The sequence below is a fragment of the Pelobates fuscus genome, chromosome 1, assembly GCF_036172605.1.
Source record: "Pelobates fuscus isolate aPelFus1 chromosome 1, aPelFus1.pri, whole genome shotgun sequence".
Taxonomy (NCBI): domain Eukaryota; kingdom Metazoa; phylum Chordata; class Amphibia; order Anura; family Pelobatidae; genus Pelobates; species Pelobates fuscus.
In genome coordinates, this window is record NC_086317.1 from 254,920,488 (window position 1) to 254,940,222 (window position 19,735).

Consider the following 19,735-nt stretch of genomic DNA (forward strand, 5'->3'; position numbering starts at 1 on the left):
CTGGTTAGTTCAGTAATGCAGAGAAGGGGCATTACAAAGCAGTGGTGCAAGATAAAAGAGGGCAAGATGATAGTGATCTGGACATCAGCAAGGAAGGTAGGTGGCCTTTACAACTAAGATTTTTGTGGCTTTTTCTATCCATTGTTTTCTTGCTTATTCTTTCTAGTCAATGTGCATTTAACGTTCATATTGTCCAAGCTTTTTCTAGTCATGTTGTTTGCTTTTGTAATCTTCATTATATTAAAATATCTCCTTGTGACACATAAGATGTTGTGTATGAAGAACAATTGGCATGCTACAACCCTACAGCTCAGGTTTTTACCAATTTTATATATTGAATGGCACATGGCAGTGGTGCCCACTCTCACCCCTACTTTATATCCTGTTGTTATAACCCACTAGCAAAAAAGATTCACTTCAATTGTAAATTTTATTGGTTCAAAGATGATATAACATATCTGGGAATAAAAGTCACTGGTAATGCCCAACTCTTGTTTAAACTAAATTATGTAAAACTAAATTAAGAAATCTGTAGTACAATATATACTTGGAAAGAAAAAATATATCCTGGTTTGGGCGGGCCGTATAGCTGCAATTGCTAGCTAATCCCTAGACTGCAATGCCTTTAGTAACCTACTGATCCAAGTTTTAAACCCCTTTCTCAACAAGATGCAATAACCTATATTTATGCAAGGGAAAACAAGACCTAGAATATCCGGTGTAACAACCACGCACATGATGGTGGAGGGAGGACTGGGTATCCCCATCCTAAAACAATACTATCATGCAGCCCACTTGAGACAAATAATGAGCATGACAGGAAAAGAGGAGATACCGACCTGGGTACAAATTAAATCTTACTGGGCACCCCAAGAGTACATGCAGTATATTGGGTACATAACATAGAGACAGATTTCAACCAATTTGCTACCCACAACATTCCTCACAATGGCCTTTTGGGAGAAATATAAGCATAAACTATGCACATTTGACCCCATATTTAAAGCTACTCATCTCAGTAGTGTGCAATTCATAATGCCTTTAATAGGGAGGCACACAGGCTTGACAACATCTCACATATATGCCAAAGCGACCAAATAGAATCCTTCACTAACATACAACACAAATATACCAAAAAAAGCTATAGATAAGACCATATTTAAATGAAATAAGATAAAACCGCATCAGGGGAGGGATGTAAAAGGGTATTTAGGATGGACAAGGAGTTAATATAATGTACACAACATTTGGAGCTAATGAGGAAAATAATGTATAGGTGGTACTTAATCTCACAATCCAACCTTTGTTGGAGATGCAACAAAGAAGTGAGAACCATGCTCCACATATTGTGGAACTGCTCAGAATTAGCTCAAATGTGGCAGGCAGTCACAAACTTAATAACAACTTCAACAGGGCATCAACTCTCACAGCAATAAACTTTATATTGTTTATGTTACCACAAAACATCCCTAAGAAATATTAGCATTTGCAAATGAATCAAGACCTGGTGCTTTATTGGGTTTTAAAATCAATAAGTCATAAGACAACGGAGTAGGCCTCCCACTTGAGTTCCTAACATAAAGCTCTCTCTGTGATTTAACAGCTCAGAAATGGGTTGCAAAACTCAAAGGCAATTCAATCGGCCAAAAGGGAAAGATAGGACATCCATATATTCCTACCTAACTCAGAGTGAATTAACTCGATGACTGAGGATGGTATAAAAACATCAAGGTACGCAGAGTGGTGGATGCACTTCCCCCTGAGGAACTGCCGCACTTTATCAGCCACTTAGCTCTCTTTATACTACCCACGAAATCTTCCAAACAAATATCCTTTGATGAAGTGTATCGCATATCCAAGTCTCCCCAAGTTCCAGTTGCTACTACTCGAGACCTCTATGCCAACAAGCAAAGAATGCTCACCGCCTTGAAGGGGAAAACACCATTACAATTTCAATCGTATACTCTCACCATGAACAAAGTTGTGGGCGAAACGCGCGTCAGGGGCACTCGGGGACTTTGAGCATTTGACATCCATTATCTGAAATTTCATTTGAACGCAGCTCGTGCCCTGAGTATACATTTTCTTAACCGCTATTGCTATTTTTAGAGGATTAGGGCTTCTCTCCTTATACCGTTTGGCCACTTTGCCATTCTTGCCATTTATTTCAAATAGTAAGCCCTGTTTCCGTCCCCACAGCAATAAGGGTTTGTTTCTATCCACGGAGGTAATATAATGGTACCTCTAGGTGGATAATCCATAGTGCACTTTGAAATATTTTTTATACATCGCAAATTGATACAATTATGAAGGGATGCTAACCTTTCAGTGCACTTTGATACTATTCATTACATTCCTGTTTGGATACAAGAAATAAGGGATGTAACTATTATTTAGAGGATAAAGAATAGTCTCTTTGCTTTGATTTACCAATGAGTAAGAGTGCAAGATTTGAGACTATTCCAAAATGAACTATTTAGTAATTAACATCTCATAATTCGACAACTGTGGATTGCAAACTATATTTTGCCCTAATATTTGGGAATAGGTTTCTGAAAACGTCTGAACAGAACCTTTTCCCGTCCCCCCTCTTTTTGTTATAATCAATCCTTTTTGTTATTATCCATCTTTCTAGATCGAATTTATGGCTATTTAATCCACTGATTTAAGAGAGTCTTATCCTGTTTAGTGCTCAATTTATTGCATAAGGAAGTTCAGAGCTCTCAAATTTTAAGAATCATTTTTATGTACTTTCTTGACCCATTTGAAAAGACTTATAAACAATTTATATAAGATCTACCTTTACCTCTATTTAACAGTCAGAAACAGGTATTTTATTACTTTGAATATCCACTCATATATATTGGATATTTTATCCTCATTGACTCACTAATTTTAATAGAACCATTAAAAGTTATTTTTTATCGTTAGGACACTCATTTCTTGTTTGTTCACTTTTGTCTATGGGTTAACCCCTTAAAGAGTGTTCCTTCAGCTTCCCTTTTCCTCCTTTTTTCTGTTTTTCTATACTCTCACCATCTTCCAAAATGCAGAGCCATGCAGTTATGGAGAAATCAAAAATGCGGGACTGGCTTGTCGTTTGTGGGTTCTGTCCCAGAGCCATAACTGTCACTGAAGAAGGGAAGCACTTCAAGGCCTCAGGACTGTCAGAAGGTCCAGCTCTCTTACAGGCACTGGGCCAGGCAGTTCCGTCTGCAGCGATGAATCCGACTCTTATTTCGGATGTAAACAACATTGTCCCCTTTGATCTTGGGAATGAGCGGGAAATTGGTATCTGACTAGAAACTATTTTTTTTCCTATTGTTTACTTTTTCGTTGAGCCTTTCTTCAGCTCATACAGTTCATCATGTTTATTACAACCATAAGATTTCTCTGTGTTCTTCTTTTTGACATATCTGTCTGTTTTCGGGTGGTCACAGACACTTACTACGTAATGGAAGCCTCGTACAAGAGGTTGTTGATTCCACAATAACACCTTAATAAGATAAATTCACTGTACTACTACTTATCTATATTGATAATACTAACCCCCACCCCCCACCCCCCTATCGACCCAAAGGTTAGGTGTGTTTTCAATCGATCAGGAGGGACTAATGTTAAAATAATTTATGTTAGTCAATACCTAGTCATTGTTTAAATAATTGGGAGAACAATATTGACATGCTATATGCCTCGATATTTGATCTGTACTACGTATCTTGTTGTGTTGCATTGCGCATCGCGTGCAAAAAAAAGAATTCAATAAATGCAATAGGTGAAGTTCCTCCAAAAAGTGGAGATTCTAGCTTCAAAAATATATAAAATGGAGGAAATGAAGCTATACTGTTCGGAAGAAATCTGAAAACATGTTCCTGATGAGTTATGGGCTGTCAATCCTGACTGATCACATATATCAATCATAAGTTCTGCCCATACACAAGGATGAAGCTTCCTAACAGGAAAATAATCATATTGGATTTCTAATAGAGGGAGAGGGGAGAAAGGCTAAAATGGACAGCTGCCAGTATGGCAAATGTCCAGACCTAAAATCTATGAGGAATGATTTCAAAGAGAAAAATAGAGCAACCACATAAATAGTAGTAGAGAACACTACAAAGTCAGTGTAACTCGGTGTTAGACACATAAAATGGAAAAGAGTAGAGTTCAAGGACTGAAAACAAATATAGATAGCCACCATTGTTGCCCATACAAGATATTTTCAATTTCAACTGTTATCTCTGGTCTTTTTATGAAAAGTGTGACATTCATTGTGCTTTGGCTCTTGGTTTATATTCTTTTTATATCAACCATGTTTTTCTTGTTTTTATTTGTCTTTTAGAATTATTATTATTATTATTATTATTATTATTCTCGTTAAATACCAAAAATTGTAGCAAACAGAACCACAAAAGAAACAAAATATACCTAAGCAGTCCAGTGTAGGAACCATAATTACATACAGTGTAGTAATCCAAAATTTAAGGAGTCAGGCACAAACCAGACTCTCCAAATAGTCAATTATAGGCTCTTAATGGAATAAAAAACCAAAGAACCCAGTCCAGCCACCTATCAACTCTATATCTAAACCTACATCTAAACAACACACATGCTGTCACGCCCCCACAAACAATGCACACACTGTCATCCAACATACAGCAATTTTTATTGGTCTGAAGATTAGAATACAGAAAGGAAAAAGGGTAGGGGGGAAAGCATACTTTTTTAGTTGGACAATATTTATTGACAATGCTCAACGATTAACAGTGCATATTTTCAGCATGTATAATCCGTACCTGAGGTAAGAGATAAAATAAGGTATAATTTAACATGTAACACATGTTTGCACCGCTCAAGGTGTTACTGCACTCAGTTACATTCATAGTTAGTATGAAAGCAATGCATAAGAATATTTACAGAGAAGAACCAAGCATAATTATATTGTTGTTGACGGGTTATGTATAGCTACTGGTTACCTAGTGAACATTCTATAGCGGCACATAATCAGTAATGGAAGAACTAATGTAACTGATGGAAACAAAAAATAATAGGGATGGGGAGGTAACTAGTGTTGATCTACCAACTCAGTAACAACAGTAATATTACATTTTCTGTGGATAATGTTGTGACTGTTACGTCTTTATCGGTGTCATTGCTCCCTGCGAAAAGGGGGGTATAACCTTCACCTAAAGAGCCAGTTCTCATGTAACATCTAATCGTCCTGGATTCTTGTCTAGCACATAGAGCTTTTTAAAGGAATGCTCCAAGCACCAGAACCACCACTGCCTGCTGAATTGGTTATTGTGCCATTATTACCCAGGTGCCTGGGTTACTGGGTAAGTAGTCAAACCATTTAAGAACAATTTGACAACTTACCTGGGCCCCACCAGGCACCCATTGCCCCTCCCCAGTTGTCAGACGTTCCTTCCACTGAGACCTGGCCTACATGATATAGCAAAGTGTACGAAAGATCTTTATGTAGTTATGTGTGTAGATCAATTCTAAGGCAAATTTGTACTAGAATATACAATACAATACATTTGACATTTAAAATTTTTGAGCAGTGTTGTGGTACTATTCTTTGTGATGACTGTCATATATATATATATAAAGTATATATAAAAACTTGTTTGTTTCAGGGTTTGAAGAGATTATGAAGGAGATTTGCAGAATTAGTGGTAAGTCATCTGCACTATGAATAAACACTGCTAAATATTTTCCTCTATAAAATATTTGAATTAATGTAAGCATTTTTTTAGATTGAAAATTAGTTTTGTCGGAACTGAATTTCGTCCATTTCTTCATTTGTTTCATGAATGATATCCTGTGAGCTGCATCTTGCAGCCATTTAGTGCATAACTCCCTAAATTGGTATGCATGTGGGATTGCCATTAAGCATACCAAATTAGGAAACAGTTTAGTAAATAGCTCCTTTATATGGTATCTTTATGGCAATCACACATTGGGATTAGTGAGCTATGTACTAAGTATAAAGCTTAAAGATAAAATTTACAAAAAGCCCTTCCTCTTCTTCATTTTGGTCTTTTAGACAATTTTAATAATACTAAGTTAAAAAAATACTTAGTATTAGTAAACAGGGGAGGTTTAATTCTCCTCTTATGCCCCTACTCACTGTGCTGCCAGTGGCTGCTTACTGAACAGTTATTGCTGCCCAATCGCTACTCCAATAAAGGGGAACCTGACACAGGTAAATAAAGTCTTGGGGATATAATGTTTACCTGTTCCCCAACCAGTGCCCAGTGACTGGGGGCTATAAAAATAATTAAGCAACATTTACTTTTGCTGCAAAAAATAGATTTTATCTTATCCTTCCAAACTGTAACATTCATTCATTAGTGGCTAGTATATGTTAATAGTTTGTTTCAACTATTCAATCATTTCTAACTTTCATTTCCCACAAGCACTTAGTGCCTCCCCATTGAAATGTCAAGGGACCGCAGAGGGTATCAAGATATTCAGTGATGTCAAATACTTCACAGAGAGCATGAATCCAACCTGGTACCACAAGTATGTTCCTTCATTTTCGATGAAGACATTGAGGGGCAATGACATTGCTATTTGACAGAACCGTAATTGACTATTTGCGACAGCATCTTTTTTTCTCATTGGGCTTTTTTTTAAATGGCCACCACGAAGATGATTTACGTCTATTCTTGTATAGTAAGATTTTTTGTGGTTATGACATAAATAACCTTTTGTAAACAGAAAATCAATTAAAAACGATTTTGCAACTTGTAATATAGGGCACAAGTCACTCGAATGACCTTCATTTCATTCAATGTTGTCTTAACTAATCATTTCTATGGTAAAATGTTGTTTTGTTGACAACACATGTATGATAACATAGATAATACTGCTAAATCACTTCAAAAACAAACCTACAAGTCTTTCAGACTGCCATTTTTATCCTCATGAGCGTGCAGCTTTACATTAGACATGTAGAGAATAGGAGTATATTGTTATAACGATTCTTATTGCTATGCTATTAAACCTATTCTATATTATATTGTACATTGTATAAATATAGAGTATTTCCTATCATAACTCAAAAAAAGTTTTGAATTGTGCACTCCTCAAAACTAAAGCTAAGATTATTTCTGTACCTTTTATAGAAACAAGAAGTTGGACAGTACAGAAAGGGTTAAATCCGGGAGTACAATGAACCAGATATGGCTTCAGATAATAAACCCTACAGACACAGATAAAGGCCTGTATACTCTTGAAATTTTTGATGGCAAGAACACCCATAAACGCACCCTTGACCTGAGTGGAAAAGGTAATTGACATGCATTATGCTGTTATTGCACATACTCCTAATTATCTTTCAGAATTAAATGTTCTGATTTTTGTAGTACATAGAACATAAAATGTTTATTTTCTAATATCTCTAATCCACCAACTTTTCATGAATCATTGTTGTGCTACCTTCCAAATCTTAGATAAAGTGAAAGGGTTTCTAGAAATTGCTCATGTTGTACCTTCGTTAGAAGCTGTTTCAAGGAGGTACCACTATATAGCTTATGGCAAGCTTCAGCTCATTTGAGTATTATTTACAGTATGCTTCACTCATACCAACAGCCACACCAAGTCGGGTAAATTGGCAAATAAAAACATAGACCAAAAACTTTGATTAATGAAAATATTTAGAATCTGATGTACACATAGTTAATCTACATGATACACATAGGTCAACTTGTAAAAACATATAAAACACGAGGAAGAGAGACAAACATTACAAAACAGGCACTGGACTGTCCCCAATGCACAACTGTGTGCTTGATGTGTATATATCAGCTACAGTGTTTAAACATACCGCATGTTCTAGGGTAAATTTATGGTTACATAGTCTACATAATCAAGCATTTTAACACATTTCATTTTTATTTTGCAAATCAAGAATTGGAAAAAGATACAAAGTGAGATGAGCAAGTCCCCATGCAGGATAAGAATAACCAGCCACTCAGGGCCTAGGAGTCGGCAAGTAGGTCATAGCAATATGCACTCCTTACACTGTTGATACTAGCATTGTACCCCACAATTGTATCTTCCACGGATGCCTTCCATCTAAACTACTGGAGATCATGTATAGGGAATGAGAAGCATTGGTAGAAGTAAAATTCCCCATCTACCCTTACGCTCATTTGACAAATAGTCAAAAACCCTGTGCCATAATAGAATACCCCAAAGTTTGATGCTGCTAATAGTCCAGTAGATAAGAGAAGGGGAACCATATAGAATGGTAAGAAAAGCAAGTATACCCTACCCCAGGGATAGGCAACCTTCGGCACTCCAGATGTTTTGGACTACACCTTCCATGATGCTTTGCCAGCATTATGGGTGTAAGAGCATTATGGGGGATGTAGTCCACAACATCTGGAGTGCCGAAGGTTGCTTATCCATGCCCTACCCTATGATTATCTTAGGAAATCATATAGTTGCCGGACCCTTTTTACATACTGTACGTGTATCATTACAAATATACCATAGCGAGAGACCCATCCTAAAATCATATACATACAATGGGTGGAATGGTTCGTTTCAGGGTAAAAGATGGTAATACGGACCCATCCTGTTTGAAGGAAAGCCAGTGCAGGGGTCTTCCCATCCAGAGGGTGGAGCACCCTTTGGCTGGACCACAACTCCCATCTTGCCAAGTCGGGTAACAAGGTTGGATAATTCTTTACAATGTATCGAATAAGAGGAATTTCCATTCCATCAATCATGCAATCATGCCAAACATCAATCAATAGTACTGTAGTTTTTTATTTTTTAAGAAAAAGTAAGCAAGTAACACAAAAGGCCATTAAGATAGTTCATTAAGATATAGAAAGTTATATAGAATTAGCAAAAAAAAATTAGAGAGTAAACATGATAGCCATATGTCAGAAAAGAACTAAAACTATAGAGATTATTAAAAAATAAAATAAACAAACTAGTGATGTTACAGGTACAAAAAGCTATCATTCGTCTAAAACAAACGTGTTACCACAATGACAATAAAGTAGGGAAAGTATATCTAATAAATTTAAAAAATGAGAAAAAGCACAAAATAATTCAAAAACTTATAGTGAATAATAAAACACCATATTCCCTGAATGATATAGCCGAAACATTTGCTAATTATTATAAGAAACTATATAATTTGAAAGTAGATAAAATATCCAATAATGAACTAAAGAAGTTTCTGGATGATATCAAAATCCCTAGGATTACTGCAGAAAATCTAAGTAATCTGTGTGACAAAACCCCTATTTTGCCTGTGGTGAGCTCTGTTGTCTCCTGCCGCTTGTACTGGGTTAACTTCATGGAGAATTATTCCAGGGTTTGGTTGGGTTGGAGTTAGAGGTATAACTGCTTATCCCCTGCTGTTCTCTTATATAGTTCTCCTGGACGCAATGTGCTGCCGCTTTTGTCAGTGGTGCTGGTTGTCGCACCTATTTGTCCTGGATGTGTTGTGAGCAATTAGTTTTGATGTGCCCCACTTTGTTGCACCCGTAACACATCTGTGCTGGTTTCCGATATATGTTTGTTGCAGGTGGGGGGTTAGTTGGTGGAGCTCAATGCGGTAGCATGGGGGATGAAGTGTAGGTAGAAGGATGATGCCCCGGTGGTGCTCTGCTGCTGTCTGCCCATCTGCCCTACTGAAATTCGTCGGCCAATCGGGCGACATCCTCCACGGTCCGGGGCTCACGGTCTCGGACCCAATCTCTGACTTCTGGTGGGGTATAATCAAATAATTGCTCCAACAGTAGTAATTGCAGGGCATCCGCTAAAGTGGTTGCCTGGCATCTCTGCATACAGTTTTGTGCAGCACGGTGCATGCGGAATGCCCATTCAGCATAGGAGTCTCTTCCTCCTTTTCTGATGCCCCAAAATTTTCTCCAGTATGCTTTGGTGTGACCACATATCTGGCCAACAATATCTCTTTTACCTTCTTATAATCCTGTATCTCCTCATCAGGCACTGCTCTGTAAGCCTTGGCTGCTCGGCTGGAGAGTTTGCTGCTGAGGACCGCAGCCCACTTGCAGGGCCAGATTAAGATCCCAGTGGGCCTGGTGCTAACAATTATGATGGACCTAATTACAAAATCTTTTCGACCAAAGACAATAAAACACTCCTACCTCCCAAGCGTCATGTATCTGATGGAGATGGTGCTGGATGCAGCTATGAGAAAACACATACCCTATGCTAATTTCATGTTTTCATCTTTCAAGTAAATCAATACCCCCTAACAGCAGTGTCCAGTAAAGCAGGAAGTCTATGGACAAGGTAAAGGGGTGGGCCACTGATGCAAATCACATAACCAGAATTGTCGAAAGGGGCGAACATACCCAAAAAGGGGGCATGTCTGTGTCCCCATGTACAGGTACAGGGTACAGGTCGAAACGTTGTGGTGTCCAATAAACCTGGGATAAAACTGGGAGACATGGGGACACTGGGAGACATTGGGACACTGAGACACTGGGAGACTAGTGGACTTTAGAAGACTAGGAAACACTGAGACACTAGGGACACTGGCACACTACGGACACTGAGAGACACCAGGGACACATGGGGACACTGAAATATTAAGGACACTGGTTGTAACTTCTTATCCCTGCCTCTCTCCACACACAGAGTGACCCCTACTGGCTGACGCTGGTATTGTATATAAAAATAGTCTGTACAATATTGTTTTTTTATTTTTCGTTTTTTTATGATTTTGTTTACATTTTTCAGTAACAATTTGGGAGACGAGGAAACACTGAGACACTAGGGACACTGGCACACTACGGACACTGATTGACACCAGGGACACATGGGGTCACTGAGATACTAGGGACACTGGCTGGGAGACATGGGGACACTGGAAGTGCCCCATATCTCGTAGGTCTCCAAGTTGCACAGTGTCCCTATGTCTCTCAGTGTCCCCTAGTGTCTGTGTCCCCATGTCGCCCAGTGTCCCCTAGTGTTTGTATCCCCATGTCTCCCAGTGTCCTTTAGAGTCTGTGTCCCGATGTCTTCCAGTGTGCCCATGACACTAGGGGACACTTAGAGACATTGGGACAATGTGAGACATTGGGACACTGAGACATGAGAACACTGAGTCACTAGGGGACACTGAGAGACTAGGGGACACTGAGAGACTAGGGACATAGATACTAGGGACACTGAGAGACACCAGTGATACTGAGAGACATGGGGACACTGGCTGGGAGACCTGGGGGCACTGAGAGACTATGTGTCACTGTGTCCCTACTGTGTCCTCATGTCTCTTAGTGTCCTAATGTCTTAGTGTCCCCAAGTCTCTCACCGTCCCCAAGTCTCTCACCGTCACCATGTCTCAATGTTTCCCCTAGTATCTCAGTGTCCTCATGTCTCCAAAGTGCCCCTTAATGTCTCAGTGTCACCAAGTGTCCCTATGTCTCTCACAGTTTCCCCTAGTGTCTGTGTCCCCAGGTTTCCCAGTGCCCCCTAGGGTCTTAGTGTTCCCAAGTGTCCCTATATCTCCCAGTGTCCCCTGGTGTCTCAGTGTCCCCTAGTCTCACAGTGTCCCCATGTGTCTCAGTGTCCCCTAGTAGCCCCAAGTGTCTCCTAGTGCCTGTGTCCCCATGTCTCCCTGCAGCCTTTCCCCACATCCCACACTTACCTGAGCTGTTGACTATCTCTGCAGGCTCAGAGCTGCTGTCTGAACTCTCTGTGCAGAGCTGCTCTCCGCGGATCAGTGAGTAGAGCAGGAAGGGAGATGCTGTAACTTCGTAACCATGCCTCTCTCCACACACACAACGACCCCTACTGGCTGACGCTGGTATTGCAGAATAATTTCTGTTTATTCTGAGACTGACATTTGTATTGCCGGTATTACTACAATACCGGCACCGGCTGGGCAGCCTCAAATACCTGATAAATACTTCTGAGAAATACCTGGCAACCCTAAAAAAAATACCAGAGAAATACCTGACAACCCTAAGAGTAGTGTAAAAAAAAAAAAAAAAAGGAAATTTATTTTTTTGTTTTTTTTGTTTTTTAAAGTCAATGGGCTGATTCCATCAGCCCCTATGTTAATCCGGCCCTGGCCCTTTGGCACCATTAGTTTATATCCTTTCTATCGAACCGTTAGCCACTATGATTAAACAGCATGAGGAAATTCAAGGAATTCAAATTGGTAATCGTACCTGTAAAAAAACACTATATGCAGATGACATTTTTATGACTATGTCAAATCCAATAGATTCAGTAGGATAAATACTTACTTTAATTAAAATATTTGGTAAGTTCTCCAACTACAAAATCAATTTTCAAAAATCTCAAATATTAACCGGTTTTCTCTCCAGAGAAGACTTGGCTCTTTTAAAAAGTAAATTTCAATTTGATTGGTTAAAAAAACATATAGATTACTTTGTAATCAATATTTCATTAAATTTGATTGATATGGTTGAACTTAATTATACACAAATGTTGAAGGACCTTTCATCATATGTTTCCTCCAGAAAAGGATTGGAGATATCGTGGCTAGGGCGCATAATGTAATCAGTGCATATGTTTTACCAAAGATCACATTTATTTAGAACCATCCCCTTAAGAGTTGATCATAAGATATTACACAAATTTCCCAAATGATTTAAAGACTATATCTAGATTCTAGAAGGACAAAAAAAACGAAGTATCGCATATAATATTCTAATTAAACATAAGAAAGATGGAGGTTTATCATTTCCTGATATATATAATTTACACGAAGCAGCTATATTTACTCACTCTACCTCAAGTTCAAATTCTATTTTACAAACCTCAGATTGGTTTTATTTTGAAAGTTTAGACATTAAACCTCGCTGCATTTCTAAAATATTTTGATCTAGATTTTCAAATTTCAAAACTATACCTTCTATGAACCCAATTGTAAAAGATAGAAAAAAAATACCATTCTTAAATGTTAACAAAATGCAGTTTATTTGATAAGCTGTCATACAAAACACCAATTGATATTCTCTCATATGACATTGAAGACTTAAATTAGGTCCCATGGACAACAAGAGGCATTCTAAAAATCAAAGATGTTTTGCTTAATGGGGAAATTATGCCTTTCCAACAACTTCAAAAGAAATTTACCTTACCGAATAAAGTAATCATTTCATATTTGCGAATCAAACATTATATGTTTACTAAAGAGTACGTATCAAGTCACTGTATTGATGATTTATTTAAATATGTTTCTTCTCAAAATAAAAAAATTCTGCCTAAAATATTGACGTTTTTCACTAATAATAATCAATTAGATACACATGAAAGAAATAAACCCATCCCTTTATGTAAATGGTGATTTGAATTACTCACACAATTTTCTATGGAGGAATGGATTTTGGATACTAAAAGAGTATCTAGTGATATTCATTGTATATCCTTGTTGGAAATGCATTATAAGCTTATATATAGGTGGTATCTAGTCCCTACGAGATTAAAAAATATATCTAAAGTTAACTCTGACATCTCTTGGAGATGCCAATCGGAAAAAGGAAATCTCTTACATATTTGGTGGCTTTGTACTAAATTAGACTATATTAAATCACAAATTAAAAGATACCTGAAAGTGCTATTTAATAACGATCAATTTACCCCATATACGTTCCTATGGAATATAGGGTTTCCCTCTTGTAGTAAATCTCAAGAATAGTTAATGACTCACATTTTCTTTGCAGCTAAAATAGTAATAGCACGTAATTAGAAATCTCCAGGACTAGATTGGCCGTCTATTTGGAATCAAAGATTATATCAATATAGTATGGAACGTAGCTTCTATACATTTAATGATACGGTAGAAAAATATGAAAAATTGTGGTTACCCATAAATAAATTATTTTAAAAACTGACAATATATAATTTTTACATACCACATAGATAGATATAGAATTGATTAGACCTCTCCCCTCCTCAGAGTTCAACCAGTATGGAAGTATGAATGAATGAATTAGTATGCATGAATTCAACAATATGTTAAATTTTATGTTAAGAATTGTTTGTATTTTGTGCTAATCTCTTTGTTTTCTCTTTAAATGTGATGCAGCAAATAAACAACACAAACCTGTAGTAAATGTAAATTAGCATTATACAAAGGAATATTGAACACATTTTGTATAAAGATCAAAACAATGACAAAGTATGTTTGTAAAAATTGAAAATCCTTTAATAAACAAAGTATAAATAAAAAAAAGATATAGAAAGTTTATTAAGATATAGATGGATAATACATAAGAAGCAAAGAAGTAAAAAGTAGAGAAAAGCAGCAAAGTACAACAGCCCCGTCCCCCCAAATCAACTCACTCCCTAAATCTCATGAGTGCCTGAACTCTTACCATCCCGCCACGCCATATACTCAATCCAAGGGTACCATAGTTCTATATGTTTAGTCCTGTTTCCTAGTATAAATGCCTGTATTGCTTCTACAGCTTGAATCTCCTCTACCCTACTAAGCCATTGTTCCTTAGTCAGAGCTTCCATTTGCTTCCAGAGGGTGGCATTAAGGAAATGCCTCAAAATTGATTTATTTTTTTTTATACCTGGAAATTGGCATAGGAGTCTTATGCAAAAGTACATGTTCTGTACTTAAAGGCAAAGCGGCACCCAGTATTTTGGTAATTGTACACTTCACTGTTTCCCATCATGGGGCTATTTGGAACAATCCCACTAGATATGCTTAACAGAACCCTCATCCTCCTGACATCTCCAGCAAGTGGACGGGGCAGTTGGAAATATCCTATTGAGCAATTTTGGGTTTGCCAGAAGGAAAGAAGTTTGAAGTTTACTTTAGAACATACTGAGCTTTTATGTTGCAGAATCAGAACCTTACCCCACTGGACACCAGTGAAAGTGCAACCTAGTTGTTCCTCCCACTGTCTCTTGAACGTATTCCTTGCACTCCAATCTATCCACCAGAAGATGTTGGGCATTGTAGCACATTTTAATGCAAAGTAAACAGTGATAGATTTGACGTATGCATATGTTTTATTATAATACTGTTTAGTCGAGATATATATGGAAAAAATAGAGCAATATTACTCACAAGCCCAGAGCCAAATCAACATATGGCTCTCATGGGAAGCGGGATGGGACGCTTAATAGGATGTCCCCATCCTTCTTCTTGTTGTTCCTTAAGTAGTAGTTGGTGAAGGATGAGATATTCAGATATCTTTCAAAATGCAGGTATAGCTTTATTTGATGAGTAAAAATTGTACAATGGTATAGGATAAAAATTCCAATCGAAAATATAAAAATAATTTTAAATAAAAGTCCTGTGTATACAGTCTGATCCAAAACGTGTTTGGCCCTGTGGTGTGGGCTTCCTCAGTTGGTGTAAGTCGGTATCTTCTGAGTAGGCTTCCTCGGCGTTCTTTTATGGCACTTCTGTATTCTACTTCCGGGTTTTCGTTACTTGTTCGCATTTGGAACGCATACTGGGTTAAAAATAATTGGGCGTCCTGGGGGGTTAGAAATAAACTCAGACGGGATCTTCAATCTCACCGACTACCCCCTAACAAATGAAGAATTAAAAGTCCTAAAAAAGGGTCTTAAATTTGCGCCTACATTAGAAATAAACAAATTCGAATTCTTCATAGATATGAACAAATTCTTAAGAAAATGATGTTTAAAGAAAATTTTTCACAACAAAGAAACATCGATACATACAGAACATGAATGGGAATTAGAATTCATACACACAGATCTAAAGGAGAGATCACAATTCTTCCCTAAAAACATGATCTCAAATGAGATGAGGGCCTTTGAGACGATAGTCATGGCAGAAATTAATAATGTAAACAAATTAAACAAATACCAAAACAATATGTCAGTAAAAGAAAGAAACACCCTTAGAAAGATACAGAAAAATGAAGATTTGGTTATCAAACCAGCTGACAAGGGGGGAGGAACAGTGGTCCTCTCCAAAGCACAATATTTACAAGAATCAGAAATAATTCTCTCAGATAACAACACTTATAAAAAATTAAATTCAGATCCGACCAGTAAAGTCAAAGATTGATTTGACAATTACATACAAAAAGGTCTAGACAAGGGCATACTAACGGAAAAAGAAAGTAAATATCTGTCAATTACACATCCAAAAATACCAGTATTTTACTACCTTCCTAAAATTCACAAAGACATACAAAAACCCCCAGGACGCCCAATTATCTCCGGGATAGACTCCATTTCCTCCAGAGTCTCGGAATACATAGATTTGCTCTATAGTAGTAAAAAACCCCGCATATCTAAAAGATACCATACACATATTACAACTTTTAGGAACAAGTAAAGGGGAAAATGGCAATATACTAGTCACTAGTGATGTCACATCTCTATACAGTATAATTCCACACAAAGTTGGTTTAGAGGCAGTAAAACATTTTTTAAGAAAAGCTAATTTTAAAGAAGAACAGATGAATTTTATATTGGAAGGCATCCATCTAATTTTAACCAATAATTTTTTTTGGTTCGAGAACACTTTTTATCTGCAAATTAGAGGTACGGCGATGGGCACCAAATTCGCGCCCAGTTATGCCAACTTATTTATGGCATACTGGGAGGAGATTTTCGTTTTTTCAGAGCATCCCTGGGTGTCGAATTTGGTGACCTATCGCCGATACATAGATGATATATTTTTAATTTGGACGGGTTCTCATGATCTTTTAAATATGTTCTTAGCCTTCCTTACATCTAACGAATGGGGAATCATACTCACTACCATACATAGCACTACAGAAATGAACTTTTTGGACCTTCATATTTTTATCGAAGCTCAACAGATTAAAACTAAAAACTTTTTTAAGCCAGTGGACGCTAACGGATTTATAGAAAAAAAGAGCTGCCACCACAAACCCTGGCTGGACAACGCTCCCAAGAGCCAGTTCTTAAGAATAAGACGCAATTGTACGACTGAACAGGACTACATGAGTCAAGCAAGCATAATAAAACAACAATTTCTAGAAAGAGGTTACGAAGAGACAAAACTAACTAAAGCTATGGAAGAAATTCGAGATACTCCTAGAGAGCAACTACTAACCTACAAACAACAGAAAAACCCTAAAATTTTAAACACAAATGAGGCACATTTTATATGCAATTACAACGGAAATAATAACAAAATAAATAGGACTATTAAAAAACACTGGCACATCCTCCAAAGAGATCCAATTTTAAAAAATGTATTACCATCCAGACCTCGAATCGTCTATAGAGGTGCAGCGAATTTAAAGAGAGCATTAGTCCACAGCAGCGAAGGGCCACCAAAAAGCATTAGGCACTTTCTAAACCAAAGCAAAGGTTTTTATGGGTGCGGAACATGCTTAGCATGTAGGTCAACAAAAAATCCAAAAAGACATATAACAGACCTTAGAGAACACACCAATATCGATTTTGTTATTAAAGACCAATTAACATGTTTCTCAAAAGGAGTCATTTAGCTATTGAAATGTCCTTGTAATTTAATATATATTGGCAGGACGATTAGGTGTCTACATGTACGAATATCCGAACACGTTAGGAACATTAAAAAAGGTTTGGAAACCACTTCAAAACACACCATAACCTTAACCCGGATCACCTTTTCTTCTGCCCCCTCAAAATAGTTAAGAAAGACTGGAGAGGGGGAGATTATACCAAAAAGATAGGCTCAGAAGAGATGAAATTTATTTTTAATTTCAATACCCTCATCCCTTATGGTCTGAATTCGGATTTCGAGATTTGTCATTTTATTTAATATATCATTTTTCTTAATTATTCCTTTTAAGAGTATGAATTTTTCCTCATTTTTAGCAATATTTATCATAATAGATTTTAGCTATAATTGCATACAATATTACTATGTCATATAAGCCCTATATGTATATATTATTATACATATCCCTTTTAGAACTACTTTTTATTAATTGCAGATATATGTAAATACAATATCAACATGTAAGTCATGTATTTTATTGCCATGTATTAACTGATGCCTAACAGCATTATAATTTCATTATTCTTTATAGATTGCTTTGTATTTTTAATTTATTTTTAGCTATTAGTTATTACACAAGTTTTATATATGTATATAAAATCGTATTTGGAATATACTAATTGATATATTACACAGTAATCATCAAATTTTGAGAATATACACTCTGCAACGACTTTAATTCTTAAATATTCTGAAGTGGAATGCATAAAACGACTACCATGCGTTCCAGTGACGTCTATTGTGCGCCCGATTGACACACAGTACGCGACCCGGAAGTGGAACGCATGTAGTCGGCGGTGGAACGCAGTATGCTTTCCAAATGCGAACAAGTAACAAAACCCGGAAGTAGAATACAGAAGTGCCATAAAAGAACGCCGAGGAAGCCTACTCAGAAGATACCGACTGACACCAACTGAGGAAGCCCCCACCACAGGGCCAAACGCGTTTTGGATCAGACTGTATACACAGGACTTTTATTTAAAATTATTTTTATATTTTCGATTGGAATTTTTATCCTATACCATTGTACAATTTTTACTCATCAAATAAAGCTATACCTGCATTTTGAAAGATATCTGAATATCTCATCCTTCACCAACTACTACTTAAGGAACAACAAGAAGAAGGATGGGGACATCCTATTAAGCGTCCCATCACGCTTCCCATGAGAGCCATATGTTGATTTGGCTCTGGGCTTGTGAGTAATATTGCTCTATTTTTTCCATATATATCTCGACTAAACAGTATTATACTATGTCATTCTGTTTTATTTCCTAGAATCATCAGACGTGTGTTCCACCAATTGTATGTATTTTTAATATTTCTGTATAAGTGGTATAAGAGGTTTCCACTTGGTGGTCTGTAGCTATTTCTTGGCTACCACACGTATTTTACTACTGTATATTCACTTGTTTACTCCTTTATATGTTTTATTATGTCTGTATTTAATTATGTATTTCTTCTTTGAATTTACAGCATTTGATGATGCACTTGTTGAACATCAAAAATTCAAGTAAGCTTTTATGTAATATTTTTGAATTACTGGATTGGATGTGTTGGATGTACATCATATTATACGTTAAAAAGGGCATGTGAAACAAACCCATAAAGGGTAGTTCCAAAAAATGGAAATTACATAATATTAAAACAAATTTTATTCTTTATTGGCATTGTTAAAATATAAAAAAATTCACTACAAATATCATACATACAAGACACATCTAAAAAAAAAAAACATAGATACAGAAATAAATATATCCTTTAGTGAAAAACTAAACACAAAAAATATCCCAAAATGAATGTTTGGTGGTTATGCTGGTGATTTTTCCATTATGTTTGAGTCTGAAGTGCTTAAATCATTACAGGTATCAACAGTATCATCTTGGTATCGGCCACATAACATTGAAACTCACACTTGATAACAAATTAACAGTGTGTATCAATAAAATATATTATTTATAGACATGTGCAATTCGTTTCGGTCCGAATAGGAATTCGGACGAATTTCGGACAATTCGGACATTCGGGTACTTCCGAATGTCCGAAGTGCCGAAGTGCCGAATTGCCGAATTGCCGATGTCCCGAAGTTCTGAAATTACCGAAGTGCCGAAGTTCCGAAGTTGCCGAAGTTCCGAAGTGTCGAAGTGCCGAAGTTCCGAAAGCACAGTATTGCCTAAGTACTAATATACTTACCCAGTGAAAGAAGAATGTTACATTGTATACAATTTTAAATAAAAAGTATACAAACAT

At 36.9% G+C, this 19,735-nt stretch overlaps 1 protein-coding gene across 1 annotated transcript in view; it reads left to right on the forward strand.

The window, feature by feature from the left end:
* The window catches only part of MYOM3 (myomesin 3), a 152,250-nt gene that overhangs the window by 125,150 nt on the left and 7,365 nt on the right, over window positions 1–19,735 (forward strand). The window contains exons 30-34 of the mRNA XM_063456551.1: window positions 9–96; window positions 5,637–5,675; window positions 6,420–6,525; window positions 7,131–7,294; window positions 18,962–18,998. Of these exons, the coding sequence (XP_063312621.1) occupies window positions 9–96; window positions 5,637–5,675; window positions 6,420–6,525; window positions 7,131–7,294; window positions 18,962–18,998 (434 nt within the window). The remainder of the gene's footprint in view (window positions 1–8; window positions 97–5,636; window positions 5,676–6,419; window positions 6,526–7,130; window positions 7,295–18,961; window positions 18,999–19,735) is intronic.